The sequence below is a fragment of the Cimex lectularius genome, unplaced genomic scaffold, assembly GCF_000648675.2.
Source record: "Cimex lectularius strain Harlan isolate CLEC.00 unplaced genomic scaffold, Clec_2.1 scaffold110, whole genome shotgun sequence".
In the NCBI taxonomy this organism is placed as follows: domain Eukaryota; kingdom Metazoa; phylum Arthropoda; class Insecta; order Hemiptera; family Cimicidae; genus Cimex; species Cimex lectularius.
The window spans coordinates 214756-242624 of NW_019392697.1; the positions used below are offsets into that span (position 1 = coordinate 214756).

Genomic DNA, 27869 nt, shown 5'->3' on the forward strand with positions numbered 1-27869 from the left:
TCTAAACAGGGGGAAATTTAGTACCGCATAATTTTGCCTTTAATTAACTAACAATAGTTGCACGTTACAACATGGATTATATGTATAACCCGGATAGTTGTGGTGAAAGCAGACATGGTCGTATATAAATCCACTCTTGTATATTTAGATAATTGCAATAGTAATCTTAGTCGGACGGGTCGGCCATATTCGTCGCAGTCACAATACCAAAATAGATGTTTACGACTTGTTTATCGTGTCAGATGCGATCCCGGTTTCCGTGGGAAAATAATCTTTGGGATAAAACCTGGCATCTCCGTGAAATTGTTTGTCTTCTTTTCGACCGAGTTCACCCGTCCAAACTTGGTACCGGGTACGATCCGAAATATTAAACGTCAGGTGTCTCCCGTGTTAAATGTATTGAAAGTTGATCTGGTTCCATAAGCGACCGCGGATCGGGAATTCATCGGGCGGACAAACGGGCGATAGTCGCTTTGAATCTAATCGTATTAAAACCTCGTAATTTCCCTCGGCCGAGTATTCAAAAACGTGAGATAAGCTCCACGTCATTCTCTGGCCAATACACCCGATCCCTGTAAATTTATATAACGAGTTATCTTCATACGCTTACATTTTTCATGAGGTCTGAACGAGATTCCGTCAAATTAGGCTTCTCGCTGTGAAAACTCAGTTTTCTCCCTGGAAACGTCAAACAAACAAAAGTTAGCTTTTGTAGCTAGAATTTCAGTAATTATATGCACTATTATTTTGACAGCTTTCGTAGACAATTTTACCAGCTGCATTTTTTTAAGTATATAATTTTAAAAAACATTAGTGTTTCTGACAAATTTCAAGGACCTAAGATAACAAAAGACTGATTCAATTATTCTCAGAATTGATTGTCTAAACTTGTTGTAACTTTTGATTTTTGTTTTATTCATTCATTCACAAGAAAAATGTAATAAAATTGCTCTTAATGGTTATGTACACGAAATGACGAACTGTTCTGTACTGATATCGTATATATATATATATATATATATATATGTGTGTGTGTGTGTGTGTGTGTGTGTGTGTGTGTGTGTGTGTGTGTGTGTGTGTGTGTGTGTGTGTGTGTGTGTGTGCATATCTCTCTCTATCTATCTATCTCTCTATCTCTATCCCTCTCTATCTATCTATCTCTCTATCTCTATCTCTCTCTATCTATCTATCTCTCTATCTCTATCTATCTGTATCTCTTTCTAGTTTTGTCAACGTGTTTATTTGCCCATATATCTGTCTGTTTTTCTGTTGTCTAAACATTCAGTTGATCCCACACCCTTGTTCACTTATTTCCTCTCTTTTCTTATTCATGTGTTTGTCCATGTGGGTGTCTGGCCTTTCTATTTTTCTGTCTACATTTATATTTATCTGTCTTCTTGTCAAAAACCTTGGATTTTATATACACACACTCTCTGTCTCCTCTTGTCTAAACTTTCAATTAATCCCACTTCCTTGTTCACTCATTTCTTCTCTTTTCTTATTCGTTTGTGTGTCCATTTGTCTATTCGACTTTCTTCCTCTTTCCCACACACTTTTTCTCTATGTATGGGTGTCTGCTTGCTTTCTGTTGTTCTGTCTACATGTATATTTCTCTGTCTTCCTGTCAAAACCTTGGATTTTATATACACTATCTCTCACACTCTCTCTCTCCCTCTCTCACACCCTCTCTCTCTCTCTCTTTATCACGCTCTCTCTCTCTCTCTCTATATATATATATATATATATATTTATATATATATCTTTCCCTCTCTTTTTTATATCTTTGGTGGTTTCTTTATTGCCTGCCTATCTCTCTCACAAGAAATACACTCTCTCCCTCCCTCTCTCTCTCTCTTTCTCTCTCTCTCTCTCGCTCGCTCGCTTTCTCACTCACTCAAACAATCAATCAGCCCCTCTACCTACCTTCTCAATCCGTCTATTTATTCTCTTTTTCCTTCCCTCTCAATTATTCTTTTTCATCTCATTGTCAGTTTGTATCTATCTGAATCACTCTCTAACAAAACATACACACTCTCTCTCCTCTCCCTTCCCTCTCTTTCTCTCTCTCACTCTATCTCTTTCTTTCTCTCTCTTTTTTATATCTTTGGTGGTTTGTTTATTGCCTGTCTATCTCTCTCACAAGAAATACACTCTCTCCCTCCCTCTCTCTCTCTCTCACACTCACTCTCTCTCCCTCTCTCTCTCTCTCACTCACTCTTTCTTTCTCTTTTTTTAATCAAGAACATGACTATATCATAGAGTGTTATCTGAATCATTTACCCGTTGTAACCAGGAAATTGCGAAAAATACAACATATTATACATATAAAAAGGACACAATTTTCGGTGGTTATTCTTTAGCTCACAGTGCGTCATTTAAGCTCTGTTTCACTAGGCTTTGTACGATTTATGAGTCTTTTATGAATTTCATAACCTTTTCCGGCTCCGGTGACATTATTTCTTACATGGTCGTGTAATAACAGCCGAAATATTTTCTGAGGAAAAATGTTGTACATCACTCGTCTAGAAAATCTATCAGGATTTCTTCCTCTTGGTAGAATCGGGTCTCATTTTTCTTAGTGAGATTTCTTTTTCCTAATCATTTCTCACCAGTTATATATTTATATATNTATAAAATATATTTTGCATTGTATAAATTCACTTATCCACATCCTAAATGTATTTGTTAAATGTAAACATTGTTTGTAAATCCCAGGCCCTGAAGATGATCTCAATAAAAGATCGAAACGTTGGCACGATAAAGAAAATGTTTTTCTGAAACCTACATCACACCCGACCGCATCTCACGATATCTGAATAACTATAAATTTTTAGTAAACAAGGAACACATTTCTTCTTAAGGAATAAACAAAAAAGAGAGAAAAAAACTGTACAAGTAAACTAAAATAACAACATATCTATTTATGCACATTTAAATAACCAGGGTGTCTCTGATATATACAGTAAACATTTAATAACTGAAATAAAAAACAAGCATTTCCCTGTAGTTCCAGGCTTCCATCGCAAACTTTACCAGATTTAAATACTCGGGGTTATTTAATAAAGAGTTTAGGTGCTCTCTCGTCAACGTGGGCAAGCCTATGCTCGGAATTCCGCTAAAACTGGGCATTCTGCTAGAAAATGAAAACAATCTTCTCGAGCCTGCCTGTTGCAGAGAGAGCACCTATCGGAACTATTGTCTCTGGTGGGGTTATAATTAAGGTACAGTAACTAGCACCTAATTTTGAAAAATCAGCGAGCTAGCGGAATGGACGGAATTTTAGAATTTTGCGCTATATTCAAGAAAGGTTGACTGATATTAAGGTCCTTATACAGCAAAAACCTCGACGAATTTTGAGCATGAAGGAGACATTTCACTGTGTGAGAAGTGCGGATATTATTTATTAATTTTGAGTGTAAAAGTGGCAACTCTTTGAAATTGTCCAGGGAAAAATTGTCATTCAGCTGAAATTGTTGAGCCAAGTTATTCCAGGCAGAGAACCATGATATTTTGGACCTTATGATTTCCAGCGCTGTACTCTTAGGAAGGCGGTAGTTAGGAAGGTTTAGGACCCTGCAGGCATAGGAAGTATGTAAATCATACAATCTGGCATGGCGACCTACTAAACGACACACAATCTACGCCATTTGTAAATTCCGCTCATTACAAAAAGTTTAATAAGTACATATTTTTAAAAAATTTAAGCAAGATGAATTGAAGTTGCGCTGGTGTGCGAGACGGTGAATTCACGTATCTGTTCCTTCCTCACTGAAGATGGCGCAGTACCGAAACATATTTGACTAGTTTAAAAAAAACCGCGAAGACGGACCAATAACCCCTATGCCGGCCCAGTATAATTTCAATTAAGTTTAATTTATACAGTTCAAAGGCCAATTTCATCCGAGATAATTAATACTCTAGGATTTATTTTTTTATAATAACGTTTTTTATAAATTACAATTAATTAAGGTTTTTAGTTGAGTTAAAAAAGTCAACGGCACGAGCGGGATTCGAACCCACGATCTTCGGCTAGATACGCCGCTGCTCTACCTCTTGAGCTATCGTGACTTCGATCGACTCGGACACTAACTTCCCACCTCAACCCCACCTTTTGAATTTGCCCTCCTTTTTGCCATTTTTTATAAATATATTTTATATTGCAGGACATTGAGACGTTCGATCTGGAAGATTTCAAATACAATTCTGTCAACATGACGGCGTTCCGCCTGGTCGACGTTGAAAACCCGAAAGTCTCCGATCTCCTTTTGCAGATGGAGAGGTTTCAACCAATAGGGCACGCCATACTCAACAAAACCGGCATTATCAAGGTAATTTTTTTTAACAAAGCCAAAAAATGAGGAAATATCAAAACATCAGAAGAACGGTTTGTTTATATTTTGTCAAAAAGCAGAAATACAAAAATGCATCCAACACAACATATTTAAATATCGGCCAAAACTGAAATTTAAAAACAAAACTGTGCCACTGTAAAAACATGCCATAAGAAAACAAATCCCGAACAATTGTTAACAATACCTTCAGTAAATATTATCTCGGGGTTGAGAGATGATCCATTAACCGGCTGAGCTACTGTGTGAAACCAAGGGGAAAGATGAATTACTCTTCATTCATAGGTCTTGGCATTATATTTTTGCAAAACACTGAACAATGCAGGTTAATTAGTGTTGTGTACAGTTACAAGAGAAGCTTTGACGTATTTTAATTTATACAGCTATTAAAGAGAATTAGGAAATATTTTTTAAGGCCAAAAATTTTTCTCTACGTTTTTTTGTAAATAATGTATAAACTTGTAAGAAGATTAAATTATTTTTTATAAATTAATTTTTTTTATAAATATTGTACGTTGATTAATATGGAAGTCTATGTACTGAGTCTATGTAATATATATTTCAAATATGCATGTAAAACTTTAGGCAAATTGATTTCTTAGATTTTTGTTCCTTTTTAAGTAGGATTGAATATGTAGTTCATATATTGCCTTATTTTGTGTTATAAATTTTATAATAAAATGGGCTATAAATTCTTCCATATTTTTTTAGCGGACATTATCTCGGATAAATTTCAATTAAGGATTACAAATTTTTATCGTAATAAAAATTGTTTGGGGCAAAGCGGCCAGATGTTTTCTACCGTCGGAACAATATTATTTTATTTGCACATACTTCCTTCCTTTTTAATTAAAACCCACCTGGCATTTCGCAATTAAAATGCCTCGCGTTTTAAAATTTATTGACGGGATTTTTGGGCGTTTCGTTGCAATACTACATATTGGCCATGGGTAAAGAGAGTTAAATCAATAATTGACCTCTGGACGTCCAAGAGGATAAAATTGATGGAAGATTTGGTTTTGGTTTTTATAAATTTTCTTCTCAACCTTGCATTGAATATATAAAATCAAATTTATAAAACAATAGAAGCAATAAAATAAAGGTTTTTCTTATGTCATTTTCTTTTAAGAAAAGGCACAAATAGTTAATAAACATTAAAAAATTAATGACTTAATACATTTTACTAACCCGCCACGAGGAATATCGACTACACTAGGGGAGAGAACGTGACCATTTTTGTTTCTTCGAGTGTAATTTTTATGTTGATTTATTTGAATTCGTGTAATTTATTAGCGTGAAAGTAATGGTTTGCTCAACCCCGCCCTGTGGAATATCGAGTACTCTGGGGGAGTGGAGGTACTCACGTTGTTATGTATTGTATGTTTCGTGTCTATTTTGTAGTTGACAACCTAAAGTATAAACAAAAGCTAGAAGATTACGATAGCGACGTAGTATACAAATAAAAGCAGAGAGACAGTAACCAAATCGCTGCAGTTGAAAACAAAATAGGCTATCTTAACTTTATAAAAAACAGTTCATGTTATGTTGATAAAGTGTAACTTAAGAAAAAAATTGTTCATAACTCGACCAACTAAGCGAACCATAATGAGAAAAAACAAATAACAACATATTCTTAACATTTAAATACTTCTATGGACACTATATGCATCTGTTCGTCGATTGTTGCAGAAAATGAGAATGTTCCCTTGCGGCAATCCCCCGTTCCATCATTAGTCTGTATATACAGTGACTTTCATAATTTATTAACAAGATTTGGATCATTGGATGATCAAGTCATCGCGTTTCTCTGTCTTTAGATGGCTTAAGATGAGTGAAAATCCTGCTTTTTCTCGAATGGAGGCTGAGTGTTTCTTAAAGTTAAATGCCCACGGCGGAAACATAAGTTTATGCCTGGGTGAGATAAATTTGGTGAGCGTGAATGGTAAGCCATGAAAAAAGCTAATTCAACCCTCTGAATGAACAGTTCTGATCCTTAAAAATTTTCCATCTCTAGTCCATATTATATATTATGACTTGTACTTTTATCTTTGACTATATGTTTATCATAAATAATAAAATACTATGTCTTTATAAAAAAACTCAACCAATATTATCTAGATTTTTAGTTTATCAAAAAAAACTACGGAAAAGTACATGTTTGTAAGAACATTTTTCATTTTTGCTACAAATTTCTGCTCGTTTTAAATCGGAAGTGAATAAACGTCCCACGGTATCGTTTAAAATGTCAAACGCAAGAGAACAACAAGCGAAAATGAGCACAATAATAATTCGGAAGGTGATACCGGTCTGGCTGGGATCCCGGAAATAAACTTGTTTCCGGGTTAGGGACACTTGGACCAATTACCGCCTGGGCAGGTCGTGGTAGACCGGGGTTGTCGTCAGAAAGTAATCGCCGGGGGGATGAAAAGTTCGAACTGGTCCCACTTGAGGGTAGCCCCGGGGGACACGTCAAATCCTCTTGTTAAACTTTCTCTGCCAACTCTTTCAACGAGCCTTTCTCCACCATCCAACTCACGTCCATCTAGACTTGTATTTCATTTTTAAAAAAATTATATATATATTTTAGATGGCCCGGCTGAATTTATCTTGAAACAATGACGCTATTTAAAAAAAGCAAAAAACTACGGAAAAGTACTGTTTGTAAGAACATTTTTCATTTTTTCTACAAATTTCTACGTATTTAATATTTTCTTACTGTAGTTTCGAATTTTGAAAAATTATACAGAATACTTCAGACCCAGTTCAACTTCAAAATTTCAAATATGAATACATCTAACACGATATTTTAATGGATTATTTACGCTGAACACAATTGTGCAATTGGATTTTAAATTGGTCAAAAAATGACGAAGTTAGGGCAAAAAGTTTGAAAAAATCACTAATTTGGTTTGCTATTTATTAATCACATTTCATGTTCGAACTGCCTGATGCAAAAATCAACTATTTTAGCCACTTTTAACAAGGGGTCAGAGCGATAGAGTCAGGGGATTGACAAGCATATCCTTTACTGCAGTTTTTCATTTGAGGTTGCCTGGGTTATGATTGGTGTAGACGCTGTGTTTTAAATGGCACCACATAAAATAGTCAAGTGGTCACCGAGGATGTCAACAGAACATTAGGTCTTCTATCCACCTACCCCAAATGGTACGATTCAAATAACGTCTCACCTGCAAATAATTGTGTCCGGGCATTCATTAAGCTGGAAAATCACCCTTTGTCGTTAATGCAAAGGAATATCATCTAATATTGTTGGTAAAACCTCCCTCAAAAAATGGAATAACTGAGCTCAATTTAAATCATTTTCGTAGAAATAAGGCCCAAGAAATTTATTTCCGAGAAGTTCGCACCAAACGTTGATGCTGTGAACCACCTGATGACACGTTGAAACGTTGAAATCTCGGATTTTTTCCTGCTCACGTACGAAAATTTCAACGATTTTTCACTAGAGATGAAATTGGATTCATCAGTCCATGAAAGAAGGTTTTCTTCAGCCTACCAAATTGAGATTTGTACTAGGAATGTTAGGCGCCTGTCATAATCGGAGTCCCGAAGTCCCTGGACAAGACGAGAGCGATACGGCTTAAAATTGTAAGTCAGGGGTACATCTCTAATTTTATTCTTTTTTAAACCTAAAACCCTTCCGACATTTCACAGTGAGGAATTCGGATTTTTGCGAACATACAATAAAATCCATTTAGGTTTTAGTGGTCAATTGTCCAAGTTAATTCTTTCAATTAATTATTCTTTCCATGTAAGGTCTTGGTTGAAATAAAATGGCAAAAAAGAGGGAAAGTTCGAACGGTTGTAGGTTGAGATGGAGAGTTAGTGTCTGAGAGGATCGAAGTCAGGATAGCTCAAGTGGTAGAGCGGAGTATTGAGCCGAAGGTCGTGGGTTCGAATCTCGCTCGTGACACTGATTTTTTTAATAGAGTAAAATATTCAGCTCCTCGTCGAAATTACGCTGCTGGTTTCTTGGTCTTGGAACTGCAACTGTTTTCCTTATCGACCGACAAGAATAAACGTTTCGTGGTCTACTCTGGAGTGATCAGGAAATTTCTGGGAGTACAAATATCAACATAACCATCAATACCACTATCAATAATACAGTCGTACAAATCAACTCGCTGTTAATCGGACAAATACGCTCATCGATTCATTTTGGATGGAATAGTGAATGTAAGGAAAGGAATAGGTACTACTGTAAATTTTATTAAATTCTATAATGCAAGTTTGACAAACAATGGCAGAATGGAAACATTAAAGATAATTAATATTTACTTTAGTAAAGCGGCAAATTATCGGAATTAACTACGAAACAACTTTCTGCCATTACGTGGTAATTTTTTGACCCATTTAAAATCCGAATGCACCATGTTTTCAACATAAAAGATTTTAAAATACTGTGTCAGGATGTATAGGGTCGTATTTGAAATTTTAAAGTTGAACTGGGCCTGAGGTACCTGTATAATTTTTTTCCAAAATGGTACAAAATGGAAACTAGAGATAGGATACTATTTACAATAGAATTAAAAATATGACTAGAAAACCAAAGTCATTGGGTCAACTTTAGAAATAATTTACGTTCTTGGTGTCTCTGTAATATGTTAACATAAGCCATTTTTAAGTCGTGGTTTGGATACAACCTCCATGGTTTGTCAGGGTTATAAACATGGTCAAACATAGTTTCTCAAAAAAATAACACCAAAAGAAGATAGTCCCGCCAGTGCATTTTTCTTTCAACCACAGCCTTTTGTTCGAATAATTTGCTATCCCTATTAAACATAAAAACGAAATAATAAATTAGCCTTGTACCCGGTCAAATTTTATGTTTTTCATGTAGCCACTCGTAAAATTTCTTAATAAGCCGTGCGGTGTGATGAACCTGTTTGATGAAACTCTTGGTCCGGCTATTCTCGCTGGTTAGTCTGTCGAAATCGTTTAGGCATTTCTCCACTTCTCTGACGTCCCACTAGATTGATCAAAGCATTTTTATCTTTTGGACTGCAAAGTAGGTTCACACTATCAACGTCACGTCAAAATTGCTCGCTGTCTGCTCTTGTCATCAGTTGATAACCGGCAACGTCAAATTTAATGTCAGTCATCATGCCACCTTTCAGCATAAAGAGACAAGCGATATTCGCTTTGATTTTGGTTGCAGAAAATGATTCCAAAATCGAGGGACATTGTACAGAAAAAGATTCACCACAAAAACGTTTATAACTGCAAAATTATTACTATTTTTCCAAAGAAAAATAACTGTGTATATCTATATTATTTGGCAATTTCTGATTATCTTCCAATTTTACTGTCTAGGTCAGCCTCAGTTGTTTCTTATTTTGCCATATTCTGTGATTGGTCAGGGTTGTTAAAAGGTAAAAATTAAAGCCAAAGTAAAGAATATTACAACTGATTTATATTTTAACTTACAGGCGAAGAAGTCAGCGTAAAATTACACATTGTGAGATCATTTTTCGACGTGTTCAAACTTTTTAGAAACGTGTGGTGATTAGTGACCGTTAGTCGATGATTATTCAGAAATCGTGAAATGTGGTCTGGTGTGATGTAGGTTACCTTCAAAATCCAACGTATATAAACATAAAACAGCAATATCTCACTGGCACTCAACACCACACGCAAGAATGGCACAATTATGCAGAAAACAAAAACTTTGAGTGAGTAGAAATACTTTGATTGAATACAAAAAAATATTTTTTGCATTGTATAAATTCACATTTTTTCCACATCCTACATGTTTTTGTTAAATGTAAACAATGTTTGTATATCCCAGGCCCTGAAGATGATCTCAATAAAGATCGAAACGTTGGCACGATAAAGAAAATGTTTTTCTGANCCATAGATTTTTTGCAAACTGTTAAATTTAATCATGAAACAAGGGTAATTCCTCGATACTTTGAAATTGTCTATTGCAACCCCTTTCTTTAGAAATGGGAAAATGGATAATATGGAAAGCTACAGGCCCTGGCGACATTGGGTTCTTTGTGAAATAGAACTGTCAAAATATGTAAAATATTTTTATTTGTGATAAATGAAAGAAAAATTAATGCGGAAATTTATTCGAAAATCTGTTACATTTTAATTTCGAGATCAAAATCTTTCTATAACTCAAAATTTTAAAAAACATTATACATTAAAATATTTATTTTTACATACATTTATCTACTATTTTATAAAAAGTCATTAAAGGAAATGATTAATAAAAAAAGCTTGAAGAGTTGTTCAACCGTGCTGTACAAGTAGGGCTGAGGAAATCGAAAGTAAGGATATTTTCCTGTTAAAAACAAAGATATCCCAAGGAAAAGTTTTTTATAACGAGACAACTAAGATCACCAGTACGAAGAGTGCAGTTGCACTGAGGATATTTATCCAGCAAAGGATTTAAGTCGATAAAAAGTTTGCACTTCAACTTTTATAAAGATCTCACGATTTCTGAATAATCATACTAAAAAATATGAACAAAATGCAATTTTTTTTATTTTAACGCATAAGTGTATTTTACACACAACTCGATAATGAATAAGTTGATCATTTATGAATAAACGACGAAGTACTCATATGAGAAAGTACTCGTTAGTATCGAATAATTTCTGGCGATACTTGAGTAGTATCAAAAATCTGTTTCGATACCAGGATCGAGTGCTAGTATCGAATATTTTCTGGTATTGCACGTCACTGGTGCTCTTACGGGGCAAAAATCCATAGTCCACTCTTCGAGCAGTGCGTTCAGAAATTTAGATACTTCAAACCCACCAAAAAACGGTCATGCTGTGGTTCTGTTATCCTAGGGGGTCCAGAACCTGGCTTTTATGGTAGGACCCAGTTTCTGGAAAACGTCTAACGGCATCTCACAGCTTCGTAGAAATGACCAATGGCAATAGCATCATACCTGATGAAAGGCCATCTTCAATAAGTGCTTCCACGCGCAACATCCTCAGCACTAAGTGGCATTTTTAAGTACAAAAATTGAAATTAAGAAAACAAAGATGAGAAATAAACAGTTTTTGCTTCAGAATTTAAATTAGTTTGAGTAAATATTTTAAATTCCGTAAAAAGTAAACATTGAAAAATTCTTTAGCTTTTTTTTTTTTGGATTAAGGATTAAGGGTGTTTACTTCTAATTGATATTCCCAATTTAAAACTTAGCATAAACAAAGATTCATTGGTAAAACCAATTAGACAAATTAAGAACAAAATTTTCTTTTATCGGGAAAATGAAAAAAAAACAATTGGGCGGTATTTTTCGCCTTTTTCAGTGTAGAAAGAGCTTAAAAAAACGGGGAACTTGCTCAATCTACTCGAAACGGTATTTTAGCTCCGGTTATTCCCCACAGGTACCCCAATTTGCATCATTTGGTCAAATTGTTCAATGAAGAAAGAAATAAGTGTGTGTATATATATANGTATTAAATCCAGTTAGATTATAATTATCAAAATATAAAACGGTTGTTCGTAGATCTTTGATTGGGTTCGGAAATCTATCTATTTCCGAAATTCATGAGAGGAGGACAATTCGATAATCCTTGAAGCAGCGTGTTAGCCTAACCGCGACATCTACATATGCATGCGGTGAAGGGCGTTATGCTCCTGAATATGTAACCCGCCTTAAGCCGTGGGACGAAAGATGAGGGGGAGAAACATCGCTCCCGGCAATGCTCTGGGGTAAGAAAAGAGATTTTTTTCATCCTTCTACTTATTACTGACGCCGAAGCTATGAGGCCGCTTTTCATCCCAACTCCTTATTCATTCTTCAGTTCGCTGTGAGAATCCTACATAAAAGACTCCAAATATTACCTCGTGATATGATGTGACATTAAAAAAGTATAAAGAAGTTTAAGAAAAAAAATATTTCAAAACTTACAGGAAGCGAGAATAAACATTATCACCAGTAGGTATAATGTCTCTCTCTCCTATCTATCTATCTTTAATTAAGTACTTATATATATGTGACTTCTATTCGTACTCTCTCTTTTTCCTTTTCACCCCTTTCTTTATCACTAATTACAATTTCTCAATCACTTACACATTTTTCCCTATAAATATATCTCCCTCGTTCTTTTATTTGCATTTTTCCTCTCTTTTACACAAACATCTTTCTATCTCTTTCTCTTCTTTCCTTTACCAATTATTTTCTCTAGCTCATTCTCTCTTCCTTTCATTGTATCTTCCTCTCTCTCTCACTCTCTCTTTCTCTCTCACTCTCTCTTTCTCTCTCACTCTCTCTTCTCTCTCCCTTTCTCGCTCACTCTCTCTCTCTCTCCTATATATCTATCTAGCTGTAATTACTTACTTATATATCTGTAACTTCTATTCGTACTCTCTCTTTTTCCTTTTCACCCCTTTCTTTATCACTAATTTCAATTTCTCGATCACTTACACATTCTTCCCTATAAATATATCTCCCTCGTTCTTTTGTTTTCATTTTTTCTCTCTTTTACACAAACATCTTTTTATCACTTTCTCTTCCTTCCTTTACCAATAAATAAAAATATATTTTGCATAGTCTAAATTCACTTTTCCACATCCTAAATGTATTTGTTAAATGTAAACAATGTTTGTAAATCCCAGGCCCTGAAGATGATCTCAATAAAGATCGAAACGTTGGCACGATAAAGAAAATGTTTTTCTGAAACCTACATCACACCAGACCGCATCTCACGATTTCTGCATAATTAATTTACCAATTATTTTCTCTAGCTCATTCTCTCTTCCTTTCATTGTATCTTCCTTTCTCTCTCTCTCTCTCTCTCTCCCTCTCTCTCTCTCATCTATCTATCTTTAATTAAGTACTTATATATATGTAACTTCTATTCGTACTCTCTCTTTTTCCTTTTCACCTTATCTTTATCAAACAATTTCTCTATCACATACACATTCTCCCTATAAATGTACCTGCCCCGTTCTTTTGTTTTCATTTTATCTCTCTTCTACACAAACATCTTTCTATCTCTTTCTCTTCTTTCCTTTACCAATTATTTTCTCTAGCTCATTCTCCCTTCTTTTCACTGTATCTTCCTCCCTCTCATTTTTCCTCTCTCACGCTCTCTCTCCCTCTCCCTCACCCTCTAGCTCCCGCTACATTAAAATAACAACAAAAAACCAGTTCATTCATAATATTTTACTGTTTTTATTATAAATGATAACCAGCTATATTCCGAATAAACCATCTTCAAACAAAACCGTTTTTAGAATTTACCTTATATGAACTTTTAAATTCGTTGTTTAGATGTTAATCAGAGCATAAACATAAACTTTTCACTTTGTACAAAGCATAAAAAATTATTGTGTTGTCTCAATTCTTATATTTATTTTCTCACAGCACAAAAGCAAGAACGTTCAACCATTTCGTATTTAACAGTGAAAACATTCTTGAAAAATTAGTTGAAAGTTTCTATTGATTTTTTGTATGTTGTACGTGGATTAAGCTTTTTCAGTGTAAACATTGGCACCACCTGTAGATCGGCTTGTGTGAGAGAGAGAGAGAGAGAGTACAAATGAGAGTGAGAGAGAGAGATGAAAGCAGAAAGTGGAACTTTTAAGTCCTAATTTTCATTGCGTTATGCCTAAAATGCTCTCGTTCTTTCTTGTTCTCCAATGGATGTTAGGTATGAAGTACGTTCAAACTCATTATATTACTCAATTAATGCAGATACTCATAGTTTAAGATAATTTATTTTATAATTATCATTATTAACGACAAATTCCAAAAGATTCAATATTGATCTGTGTCAAGCTTAATCGACTATTTTTCTTTATATTTTTTTAATTTATGCATCTTTTCTTAGGAAGAAGAAGAAAAACTAGTATATTTGACCAAATATTTACATATGTGCAGATTGCAACCTGACTCTTTTTACATTTGCGTTAGAAGTGCGAAAGACACTGGGCTTTATAACCTTCTACAACCTTAATATTGTAATCATTTTGTATTATGTACCCTGTTTCTGCGTTTAGCGGGGAAAAACTGATTATAAATAAACCGCTGTCACTTTTGATTCATAGTATTGAGTTTAAATTATGTGAACAATTGAAAACTACTTTAAGTGAGAATCACCTTTTTGGGAGATAACAAATTTAAATAACTTATATGTACATATTTATAAATTAAGTATAAACATTATATATATAATTTAAAAAGTAAAATAATAAATAGGAGGAATAAGTAGTATAAATAAACATAATAAATATTTAATTAGATAATAACTTAGATAATAAGATAATAAATTAGATAATAAATAGATATTAATTTGTTAATAAATAAATATGTACATACATTCACAGTTAAATAGGTGATTGCACACATATCACATGAACTCACATGTATCCACACTCTACGAATAAATAAATAAATAATTAAATAGATAGGTAAATGTAACGTGTGGACATGTGTGTCTTTTCTTAGGGGCAATTAGATTCCCCTAAGCAAAAACGTCCCAATTTACTATTTTGTTTACATATATTTTTTTAAATCTATTAATGTTTAGTCATCTTTTTGACCATTATTCTTTTTATGTAAGGCCTTCGTTGAGATGAAAATGTTCGTGTCAGGAGCTGGATTCGAACCCACGACCTTCGGCTCAATACGAAGTCACCATAGCTCGAAAGCAGTGGCGTATTGAGGCGAAGGTTGTGTGTTCGAATCCCGCTCGTGACACTAACTTTTTATCTCAACCAAGATCTTACATAAAAAGAATTTTTTTTTTATTAGTCCATGGCAAAAATTGTCTAAAAATTAAATGAAAATTCTCATATAACATGGTATGAACAAGACTATTTATTGTTTGTGCTTTTTCGTTAAACTTTTAAAAACTTTATTTATTAACAGACGTTTCGGAAATTTTAAACCCATCATCAGAAATCTATATTATAAAAATACAATAAGCACAATATTTAAAGCTTACCTTGTATAGTAGTAGATTAGTAATTTACATATTGAATTTAAAAAGACATGACAATCTTGCATCAATTCCATTTATTTTTATATATTTTTGAATTTTTTTAAGTAATATTTTAAAAAACAGAAAAAACAATTTACTTGCCGACAGGCGGCATGGCCAAGATAACTGTTGTTTTTTAATTTTTTTTTTTAAACGGGCGAAATAAAGTTTGGCATTATCGTATTTTTGAGAACGAATATATTTTTTATATAATATTAATAATTGATTGTGATATTGCCACTGCTCAAGGATATATATTTTTATTATAATATCATATTTGGTCTATTAATCAGAATTTAAAGACCTAATCAGTCTTAATGAATATTTTTTAATTTATTACAAGTAACTCATAAATTATTAATACATTGTACCAAGTATTGCTTTATGACAGGCAATTAATTTCAAGTTTGATCATAAATTTATATTTAAGTTATAAATGGAAGTTTAATAAATTATGCATCAAATATTTTGCGATGATCTTTACAGATATGTATATGTACTGTCACAGAAAAATGTGAATTATTCCACCAAGCTTTAAAGAAAAAAACTATTGTATTGTTAACACCAACAATGGGCAATGTGATTTTATTTTTGTTGCCAACTCAACCGGGGGTAAATTCGGTCTGTTGGCGTGGATATGGAGAGCTTAGCGATTTCACACAATCAGATGCGGTCAAGTCAACCGTCTGTAATCCAGGAGGCTACAGCAGGTAAAAAGCTCTCTTAGTCAACTTCTCTCTACCTCTTTTATCGCCGGGAAAAAAGCCCTTTTTAACCCCCTTTCCCGTCGGCGGAAACTTCTTGCGACCCTCCCGCATCCCACCTTTTCCTATACTCCGCCCTTATCTACCTCCTGTAATTAATTAACAGAAGATACTAATTGGGTCGCGCTAGGAGAGGAAAGGAAGGAGAGCAATTTGGAGGAGTCCCCGAGGGAGCTGTCCATCCTATTAACTAATTGTTACGAATTCGCCCCACAGGCAGAGTAAGTTCTTCTTCGACTCCCTTTTTCCAAAGCACTTTAAACCAATACACCATATCTTGTCTCATTGATTACTAACTTCTCCCAGAGCCGTTATCCCTCAAAATTCGTCTTTATTTCTGAGATTAAACCCCCAGGGGACGCGGAGAAGTTATATCTTACGTCGATGAAGCAACTTTTACTTCAGGTTTTTTTAATGTAATAAGTACGTGGTCGAACTTCACCTTCTTCACCACTACACTTTTCCTTAGAATTAATTTACTTTTTACAGGCTACTTATTATTTTTGTAAATTACTTTTTGAGATGAAAAAAAATGCATAAATGACTTCTTGAGTCTTGTTTAAAACAGATTGATGTTGGTTATAAACTAAAACCTCAAACTTACTTTCCATCTCGTTCTAAATTGCAACAGAATTCAACTAATTTAAAATGATTAAAAAGATTTCTTGAAAAATTCAAGGGGTGTCAAATTTTGTCTCTGAGGATAAAGAATATTTCGCATACAATGCGAATAATTTATTTTTAATTTTCACAGTGTCATTCCAATGACTAAACTCTTCCATGAGCAATATGACTCATGATTTAATCACGAATGAAATATTATATAAAAAATATTTGGTCATAGTTAAAAATGCAATTGTTTTATTTAATTACCTTTTTATAACGGCGTTGCGGATCTACAGTCATGCAACACTTACAAAATGTGCCGGTTTAGACTGCCCTACAAATTTAATTATTCAACAATGTTTAAAAAATCATACGTTTAATCTGTACCCTTTTAAATACATTCATAAACATTTTAAATGCAATATCTCAGAAAAGTCTGAACGTTTCTGCCAGGAAACTTCACGATCCGTTCTATTCACCCTGTAGGTACGCAAGGGAACATACTAAGTCCGTTACTTTTAACATGAAACCTCTTAAAAATCACACTGAATAATATGGGTAAAGGGGTAATGCGATAGAAAAGGAAGAAAGTGAATAAGTGAAAAAGAGAAAAGAAGAGAAAGGGGGAGAGATAGAAAATGAGTAAAAAGATTAAAAATGAAGGAAGAGAAAAAGGCATAATTACGTTTGAAAAGGCAGACATAAATGGATTGACAGATAGATATATAAAAAGAGCGAGTAAAAAAAAGCGAGTGTGTGAGGGAGAGTAAGAAAAAGAGTAAATGGTAAATGAGCCAGAATAAAGTTAGACATGCCAGAATAATAGATAGGTTTGAGAGTGACAGAAATAAATAGGTAAGAGAAAGAAAGAGAGAGAGAGAGAGAGAGAGAGAGAGAGAGAGAGATTTATCAATTTTAGAAAAATGGACTACTTTTTCACTTACGAACACTCAAGACCATGGTATGATCTTGAAGAAGAAGGAAGTAAATTTAGTTGCTAATGCCAACCTTTCGACCTATTTTGATCAATTCTGTTATAGCTCATGTCAATGTTGGGACTGAATCACTCTCGAAATTTGAGTTCGCCTGTTAAAAACAAAAAAATTGAATATGTCAATCAGCAGACCTATTCAAGGTTGTTTTGCCATCATGATGGCCTTACAATAGATCGAAAGCTTGGCATTAGCAACTAAATTTGTTTTTATCTTCTTCTTCTTTTAGATAGTTAACATTTGTTTTGGTACAAACAGCAAAGGCATTTTTGTGAATTCTTTTAATAATAAATCCACAATGCCAAATAAGTGGGGCGTCGTTGGCCGCAATGGTTTAGGCCTTAACACGGCGCTCATCACTGTAAGATAAAGGTCTCGGGTTCAAATCCAGCTGCCCTGCATTCAAACCCGACTTACAAATGGGCTTTAAAAAAAAAAAAAACGCCGTCACACTGAGGGTTTGTATGACCTCTGCTGTCAAAAAAAAGCCAAATAAGTCTCCATAAATCCGTTCATTAAACCGGGCATTTTTTTAAACGTTAAGAACAAAAATTATCGACGACCCGTGTCTGTGGACAAAGGGTTTAAACTGGAGGCTAAGCTCCAAGTAAACATCGGCCCAGTTGCTCAGCCCTCAATCTTATTACGAAAAGATTACCGTTTTGAATTTATGAATGTTCGTCATGGTTGTTAAACCGATTAACAGATTTGTTTTGCATCATTTTATCGAAACATTTGACTGTTTGTCAATGAGTTTTTAAAGGTTAAATAAACCTCAAAATATTATTAATCAAATCCAAAAGATAACAGCATTAAATCGTCAAATTAGCGTCATCTCTCATAACTGTACCATTTAAATTATTTCCGTTTCTTAAACTGATTTATCATCTGATTCTAAAGATAAAGTCAAAGAAAAATTAGCGAATTTAAAAAATACTGCAAAACAAATTCATTAGAAGTTAACTTCCAAAAAAATTTAATATTTTGGGAAAAAGCGCCCAAGTAGTAAAGACAGTTTTCGTTCTAACAACAATCTACTACTGAAGCAGTCAATAAAAAAGCAATATCTGCAGTGTCAAATGTTTTTTAAAAATTTTAAATTGATTTCAAAAATGTTAAACATTCCCTGGTCCACTAAAATTCGTCTGATTGATTCAGTAATAAAATCACAAATTATTACACGCAAGTAAATTGTGGAAGATAAATTGCAATAAAAATTATATATATATANCCATATATATAATTAGCGCTCAAAAATTGAGGTATTTCATAATAACTGAATGAACTCTCTCGTATTTTAAATTTTTGCTCTTTTCTGTAGACCCCTTATTATAAAATTGTAAGGATCAAAATATCTTCCAAAACGTATTTTTCTCTCTTACAATATCTAGTATTTTACTAAGGTACATTTATTTCTGATACTTATCTATATAGTATTCCCTAAATAATAAGTGTTCCTTTTAAGTTTTAACTTGATAAACAACTTTAAACTACTCGATGTAAAATTATTTTATTTAAACATACTGACTCCTTGACGAATAAAATATTACTTTCCTTCAAAAAGTTGATTTATTATCCCTAAAATCATAGAATTTAAGCTAATTTGTTTAAAAACTTTTTACCAAAAAATAATAAAATCTAGTGTTTTGCCTAATTTTTTTAAGAATTCCATATTCTGGCGGAGTTGTAATACGCAAAAAAATTAAATACATTAATATAATTGACGTTTTCTCATTAATTTAATTTCAATTTTTTTTTATTCAACCTGTAAAGGAATCATAAAAGATTTTAAAACTTATATTTGAAAAACATTTCATCGGACTTTCTTGCAACATACAATTATAAAAAATATTTTTAAAAAGTATAATGTAAAAACAAACAAAAATTCGTTGAATTTTCTTCAAACTTACCATAAATAATCTTCAAAGAAATAAACCAACACATCTACAACGTATTTAAAAAATCAATCCTGCTCGGTTCGTAAAATTCTCTAGTTCGTGTATGTGTATGTACCTAAACTAGCCTACCTACAACTCTAAACCTAACCTAACTCCAACCTTAATCTAGCCTTCCCTAACTTAATCTAACCTTACCATAGTATAACCGAATCCCTAACTAACTTACACTAAACCGTCCATAACTCTAACCCTAAGTAATTTACTTTTATCTAACCTAACCTAACTCTACAGTAAACCTAATCCACTGAACCTGTCCTAACTCTAACTATTAGGACTACTAGGTACCCAACCTTACCTAATCAGACCATGACTCTAACTTTACCTAACTTAATTCAACATAACCCTATCTTACCATTTATAACCTACCTTAAATCATCCGATGTGTGCTCTTCAGTACCTTGCCCAAAAGTATATTTATGTGTTAAAATAAGGTTCATCGAATATGTTAAATTTAATGTTGGGCACTTAATTAGCCATTTCCTGCTTTTAATTATTTATTATCAGCAATATCTAGAAATAATCTTGCATCAAGAGAATGTCGATAATGTACCATGTACGAAAGTTGTTAAATAAAATAAACCATTACTCCTAAAAAAATTAATTGTTTTTGAACAACAATCCAATATATTCACTAATTTCGTGGTCCGCTTGACCAATTAATATATTATAATTAATTAAGGTTTTTAGTTTAGATAAAAAAAGTCAATGGCACGAGCAGGATTCAAACCCACGATCTTCGGCTTGATACGCCGCTGCTCTACCACTTGAGATCCGATTACACGACATTTGAAAAATGGCAAAAAGGAGGGAAAATTCAAAAAGGTGCGGTTGAGATGGGAAGTTGGTGTCCGAGTGGATCGAGGTAACGATAGTTCAAGTGGTAGTGCAGCGGCGTATCTAGCCGAAGATCGTGGGTTCGAATCCCGCTCGTGCCATTGACTTTTTTATCTCAACTAAAAATCTTAATTAATTATAATCTAATATATTTTTGTTTTTAATAAAACTGGATTTGATTATTAATACGTCACTATTAAACACCAAACTAATAAATGGCTTTTCTGTTTGATATTTCGATTGTTGTCCCAACGTACAGTCAGAAACTCATCATGTTTTCAGATCACATACAGATTTGGTACATCAGTAAAAGGTCAAATATGATAAATAGGCTCGGTATAATTGCACTATGTTTTATGCAAGAGTCTGATTCATTGAGGTAAGGTATTGGATAGATGTAGTTTCCAAATTAAGAAATTATTTATGTGAGGTCAATTTCAGTTGTTTTTTCTTCAATTGTTTACTTTAAACTGCATGTTTTATATATATTTCAAGTTCTTTTCAGTAAACAATGTTGTTTCACATATTTGGAATGTCAGCTTTATAGTACTTAACCAGGATCTTGTGGAAGGGAACGTCACAGGGTTAGATAATAAATGGACGAATGCCAAATAAAACGTTAAATATTGTCTTGAAAGAAGCATGGCACTATTCGTCTCTAGGAGGACTTTTACTCCTGGAATTCCATTAAGTTCCAAGCGCACTGGGTGCCCCTATTTAAATGCTGGATTTTCCTTTCTGCCTTTTCCGGTGAAGCCCTTTTCAGCCAACTCTGTAAATAAACCATGGGCCGGTCCCGGGGTCTATTAACCAGGTAATTAGGGCGGAGAGAAGGGATGTTGTGAAGAGGTTTTATGCAACCTGTACACACTTCCGGTGAACTTTCCTCACCACGTCCATTCGCTCCGTTTACAACCGATTCGCATCAATTTCAACTCACTTAACCCTTTAAAAGACATTAGTCTTAAAAGTGCAAATAATTATTAACAAAAATTATAAGTACGACGGAGAAAAATCTGCAAATGCAAAGCAGATGAAGATTATTGATGTTTAGTTTCAAGAAAATCTCACCAATTTTACATAATCCATCTAATTTATTTTAATTTATAAAGGTTAGAGTTAGGTCAGGTTAGATAGGTTAATGTTAAGTTAGGTAGGGCTTGGGTGAGAGTGAAGGACTGTTTAAATTATATTATATTAGATTACATTACATTAAAATTAGGTAGTTTGGGTTAGGAATAAAGACGTTTTCGGTTAGGTTAAGTAGAGGTCCAGTTTCGTTTAGCATTGCGTTAGATTAGGATTACAGTTACATTAGTTAGTTAGCTGGAGTAAGGTGATAGGTGTTATGAACACGTAAGGTGATTTTTTTTTCAAAACCCTGTAAGGAATTAATTTTTTATAATATCCATTACAGTTCGTGGTCCGATTGAACAATTAACATTTTTCAATTAATTAATATTTATGAAAGGTATTGGTAAAGATAAAAAAGTTAGTGTCACGAGCGGGATTCGAACCAACGACCTTCGGCTAAATACGCCGCTGCTCTACCACTTGAGCTATCGTGACCTCGATCCACTCGGACACTAACTTGCCATCTCAACCCCACCTTTTGAACTTTTCCTCCTTTTTTATCTCAACCAAAACCTTAATTAAAAGTTAATTAATCGAAAAGAATTTATTTGCTGAATTGGACGAAACCTAACAGAATTTTACGTATGTTTATGTAAACATTTTTATTTTAGTAAAATAACTTCCTGTTTATAAGCCAACGAAGTAGTAAAAGCAAAATTTTCTCTCTTCTACATTAATTTTCACTTTACTATTGACTAAAACACGATCTTGATAATAATGAGCAAACATGCGGAATAAGAATTTTATGTATTTATTTAATTTTTACTAATCTGATATGAAGAATGAAGGAATTTTCCATCCTTTTTGCCAATTTTTAAATGTCGTGTAATCTATTTGTTTCTCGGCGACAAATGAAATGGCCTCGGAGAGTTTTCGTGAAGATAAACTTTAGTTTAATTATTAAATCCATTACAGTTCATGGTCCGATTGACCAATTAACATTTTTCAATTAATTAATATTTATGGAAGGTATTGTTCAAGATAAACGACATTTGAAAAATGGCAAAAAGTAGGATCAATTCGAGAGGTGAGGTTGAGATGGGAAGTTAGTGTGCGAACGGGTCGAAGTCGCGATAGCTCAAGTGGTAGATTAGCGGCGTATTTAGCCAAAGGTCGTGGGTTCGAATCCCGCTCGTGTACTGACTTTTTTATCTTAACCAATAACTTTTATAAATATTTTTATAATATTCATTTTCTGTGTTGAATTTGACTCGTATTTCACCCGATAGCGGTTCTGATTCGAATGGCTCATGAGGTTTTAATAGTAATTATTGTAAAATAGTGTAATATGGTTTGACTCTTCTTCTGAAAATAAATAACGGATAGTTAGACATTAAACCCTCTTAAGTGAAAAATTACTTTAAGTTACTTTTCTTCTTTGAAACTTATTTAGTTAATTAATGTTTTAGTTGAGATAGAAACCAAGCGCACCACGAAAACTAATGAACTTAATAAGTTTAAATGAAGTATATCTTCACTAAAAGCTCTCCGTGGCTATTTCATTTGTCGCCGAGAATCAAATAGATAACACGACATTTGAAAAATGGCAAAAAGAGGGAAAATTGAAGCGGTGAGGTTGAGATAGGAAGTTAGTGTCCGAGTAGATCGAGGTCACGATAGCTCAAGTGGTAGAGCAGCGGCGTATCTAGCCGAAGATCTGGGTTCCAATCCCGCTCGTGACACTGACTTTTTTATCTCAACTAAAAACCTTAATTAATTGTAAGATATTATTTGGTCAAGCGGATCACAAAACTAGTGCATTTATTAAGTTTAAATGAAGTAAACCTTCACTAAAGCTCTCCGTGGCCATTTTATTTGTCGCCGAGAATCAAATAGATTACACATAGATACATACATACAAATGCATACATTTGGAAAAATAGCAAAAAAGAGGGAAAATTCAAAAGGTGGGGTTGAGATGGGAAGTTAGTGTCCGAGTGGATAGAAGTCACAATAGTTCAAGTGGTAGAGTATCGGTTAATTAATTAATTAATTGGTCTAGTGAATTTGAAATTTATTGTTTACTACCCTTTTCTACTTTCGAAAAATCCGTTTTTAGTGAGTCTCTTCGTTATAAAAATGAAACGACTCAAAAATTTTCGTATTTACAGTATCAGCGGTTTTATTTATTAGCCCGAATAGATTATTGTGAATAATGAAAAATTAAAAAATATTGATTTATAATGGTAAAATGGGAAGATGCATCTGACTCCCAAAACAACAAGGATAGGCGGACCAGGATTATTTTAAATGATATAACTTCAGAAAATTAATATTATCCATTAACGAATAATTAGGAAATGTGTGTGAAAAACAAATCTGACGAGCAAAAAGATTGGTCCGAATAGATTATTCCAAACAATGAATCGGACAGTTTAGAATAATACAGTCGTTCTTTTCATAATTAATGTTTAACAGTAGAAAATTATTAACGTTGAGAATTAAATATGAATAAACGTAAATAGAAAGTATTTGAAAAAAGTTGACAAAAAGAGCTGATTAATTTTTTGACATTCTTTACAATCAATATTTTTCTGTAGATCCCATTCGTTTGTTGAATTTGCAGGTATTCAGTGAAAGGTTTCCTACTTAAGAGAGTAATATCTTTTTTTTATAAATTAATTAGAAACCTCGATGGAAAACATCAATCTAGCGCTTTTAATTAATGGTAAAAAGCTAATTAAAATTCAAAATTTTGCGTTTTTAATCTAGAGTCGAAGGAGGAGCTGTGATTAATTCGAAAATGTAAATCACATTGAATTGTAATATTGCGACTTATGAGCCCCTCGGTCGGCGGTCCGGGATCCAGATTGAAAATTCAAATTATTACATAAAAATATTCATACTGTGGCGGCGTTTCGTTTATAAAAAAAAAGATGGAAGAACAACATCTAAACATTATTAACTTTGTACAGTCGGATTTTAATAAAAGTTTTGAAACATTCAAACTTCATAAAGTATATTAGTCCTTAATAATAATTTAAGACAAATTTGTGGTGCGTTAAATGATAATTTTGCTCGGTTAAGGTCAAATTTGAGGTCGTTCAACTGAACATTTATACTTATAATTTAACTTTATAATGTGTAAAATTTTCTGTTACAGGCGGAACCGGCGTTGGTGTTCGACTCGGTCCACGTCTTCGCAGCCGGCCTCGCATCTCTGGAATCTTCTCACCTCCTGAGACCGGTCAACCTTTCCTGCGATTTAGAGATACCTTGGCCGGACGGCACGAGCCTCTACAATTACATCAATGCTGTAAGTGATATCGCTTTGTAAAATAGAGATTTTCATTTTAAAAAAATAAAGCAAATCTGAAATCTGGCCATTTAAAGCAGACTATTCTTTCACTTAGGCAATTCTGCCTGTCTTCCGTCTCTCTCTCTCTCTCTCTCTCTCTCTCTCTCTCTCTCTCTCTCACACACACACACACACACTCTTTCTTTCTATCCATCTAGCATATATCTATGTATCTCTCCTTAAGTTTTGCAGGATAAGAGGCAAAACTTAGAAATATTATATTCGACCGCCTAGATTTTTTTAAGTTCTAAATGCTCTATCTGTCTGTTTATCTATCGATCATTCTTTTTACTCACTCTCTCTCTCTCTCTCTCACTCTCTCTCTCTCTCACTCTCTCTCTCTCTCTCACACACACACACACACACAAACTCTCTCACACTCTCTTTCTTTCTATCCATCTAGCATATATCTATGTATCTCTCCTTAAGTTATGCAGGATAAGAGGCAAAACTTAGAAATATTATATTCGACCGCCTAGATTTTTTTAAGTTCTAAATGCTCTGTCTGTCTGTTTATCTATCGATCATTCTTTTTTACTCTCTCTCTCTCTCTCTCTCTCTCTCTCTCTCTCTCTCTCTCTCTCTCTCTCTCTCTCTCTCTCTCTCTCTCTCTCTCTCTCTCTCTTAACCGACGAAAGTAACAGGATATAGAAAAAATTAAAAAAGTATAAAGAGTAATTATGAAAAAAGAAAGAGAGATTCGATCCACTTTCACGGCTGTAGGATTATGATAAACCATCATGACTTGGAGTGGTTGCAAATTTAAAGAATTTTCCGCCGTGTATTTTATTAGCTACTAATTCTCACACAACTCTCTCTCTTTCTTTCTCACTCTCTCTTTTTCTCTCACTCAATCTCTCTCCCCCGCCCTCCCTTTTTCTATCCATCTAGCATCTTTCTATGTATCCCCACTTAAGTTTTGCAGGATAAGAGGCAAAACTTGGAAATTTTATATTCTTCCGCCTAGGATTGTTTTAAGTTCTAAATGCTCTGTCTGTCTGTTTATCTATCGATCATTCTTTTTTACTCTCTCTCTCTCTCTCTCTCTCTCTCTCTCTCTCTCTCTCCTTTTCTTTCATTCTTTCATTCTCTTGGAAACCGACGAAAGTAGTAGCAAATATAGAAGAAATTAAAAAAGTATAAAGAATAATTATGAAAAAAAAAGAGAGATTCGATCCACTTTCACGGCTGTAGGATTATGCTAAACCATCATGACTTGGAGTTATTGCAAATTTAAAGAATTTTGCGGCGTGTAATTTATTAGCATCAAATTCTCTCACAACTCTCTCTCTCTCTCTCTCTCTCTCTCTCTCTCTCTCTCTCTCTCTCACTCACTCACTAATTCGTCATTCTCTCTCCTACTCTCTCTCAATCTATCTTTCTCTCTCACATCCTCCCATTCTCTCCCACTCTCACTCTCTCTCCCACTTTCACTCTCTCTCTATCTCTCTAACTATATTTATCTCTCCAATATTTATGTTTTCTCTCACACCTATTTCTTTGTTCTCTCATTTTCTTACTTTTCTCTCACCTTTTCTTTTATTTTTATTTTTACGAAAAGATTATCCCTCGCCTCAAATCCGGGTCTTCTTCCCTTTTCGGATATAATAAAAGTAATTCCGAGGGAGAAGATAGATAAACGATTTACGCCAAGGGAAAACAATTACTGGCCCATTATTATTAGGTTTTTCATGAGCCTAATTGAATAAGGCTACAATGTAAAACGGGTTCAACTTTGCCATGGCAAAAGACAATACAACTCGAAAAGATCAGGATGAAAGTTAAATATTTGTCGTGAATAAATGAGACCAGACCCTTGCCCGGGAACTTTTTCCCATTCCACCTCTGGCGACAGAAAGCCCATGACAAAAACATCTGTTTGAAACTCTTCTCTTATTACTCATATCCTCGTAACAGCTTTTCCAGACAGTAGACATATAATATCATTTAGTGTAATAGTTATTTATGAAAAATATTTTTAAGAACACCTACCTTGAATAAGAATATAAAAAATAAAGAAATATTTGGTATTGCAAATTAACAATTCTCATACAAAACGTGATCCAAATATAACTTGGAAAAGGGGTTGTGTACATTCTGAATTTATTAATTGACCGTAAGATATTCAACAAAAAACTTTATTGATTTGAAATTGTTCTTCTAATAGAGTTCGAATAATCGAACAATAGTTGGTTTTGTTTGGACAGGTTCAGATGTACATTTATTGTTGGAACGGTTGGACGGGAAATAAAGACATTCGTAGCTATTCAGCTGATTTGATTATCGGTTGAAGTTTTCACTATCTAAATATTTACGTATTTCCCTTTTTATCTTATCTAGCCAGTCAAATAAGAAATATTGGTTAGACGTTAAATTTATGTTAGAGGTTGTCCACAACCTATGGCCATAATCTAGTTAAGGCTAACAATAATGGCACGAGCGGGATTCGAACCCACGATCTTCGGCTAGATACGCCGCTGCTCTACCACCTGAGCTACCGTTACTTCGATCCACTACGACACTAACTTCCCAACTCAACCCCACCTTTTGAATTTTCCCTCCTTTTTGCCATTTTTAATTTTTTTATTAAAAATGTGGCAAGTATGATGTTCTGAGGTTGATGCTCTTCCTGGGTTCGATATCACGTTTTTCAACCTTGCAAAGGTGATTTCAATAAACAAATTGTACTCTACCACTTGAACTATCGTGACCTCGACTATTTTGGAATGACGGTAATCAGGATGTTTCAAGAGTTTAAAGATGTAATTAAAATGAAGTTTGAAGATATATATAAATAAACGGGTCAACTTTAGTCTCTAAATAGATCAGAAATTTCGGGGTGGTTTTGGGAAGGGCAAATAACTTTCTAATGAAAAAACGTTGAGGTTTTTCAAGCTGTTCAAATTTTTCATAGCCCCAGACTTGTGAGGCGTAACATAGTATCGAGCGGCAAACTGAGTG

The 27869-nt window shown here is 33.9% G+C and overlaps 1 protein-coding gene across 1 annotated transcript in view; it reads left to right on the plus strand.

Moving 5' to 3' along the window:
• Positions 1–27869, plus strand: part of LOC106674284 (glutamate receptor ionotropic, kainate 2) — a 306995-nt gene that overhangs the window by 172418 nt on the left and 106708 nt on the right. The window contains exons 6-7 of the mRNA XM_024226052.1: positions 4164–4328; positions 24714–24866. Of these exons, the coding sequence (XP_024081820.1) occupies positions 4164–4328; positions 24714–24866 (318 nt within the window). The remainder of the gene's footprint in view (positions 1–4163; positions 4329–24713; positions 24867–27869) is intronic.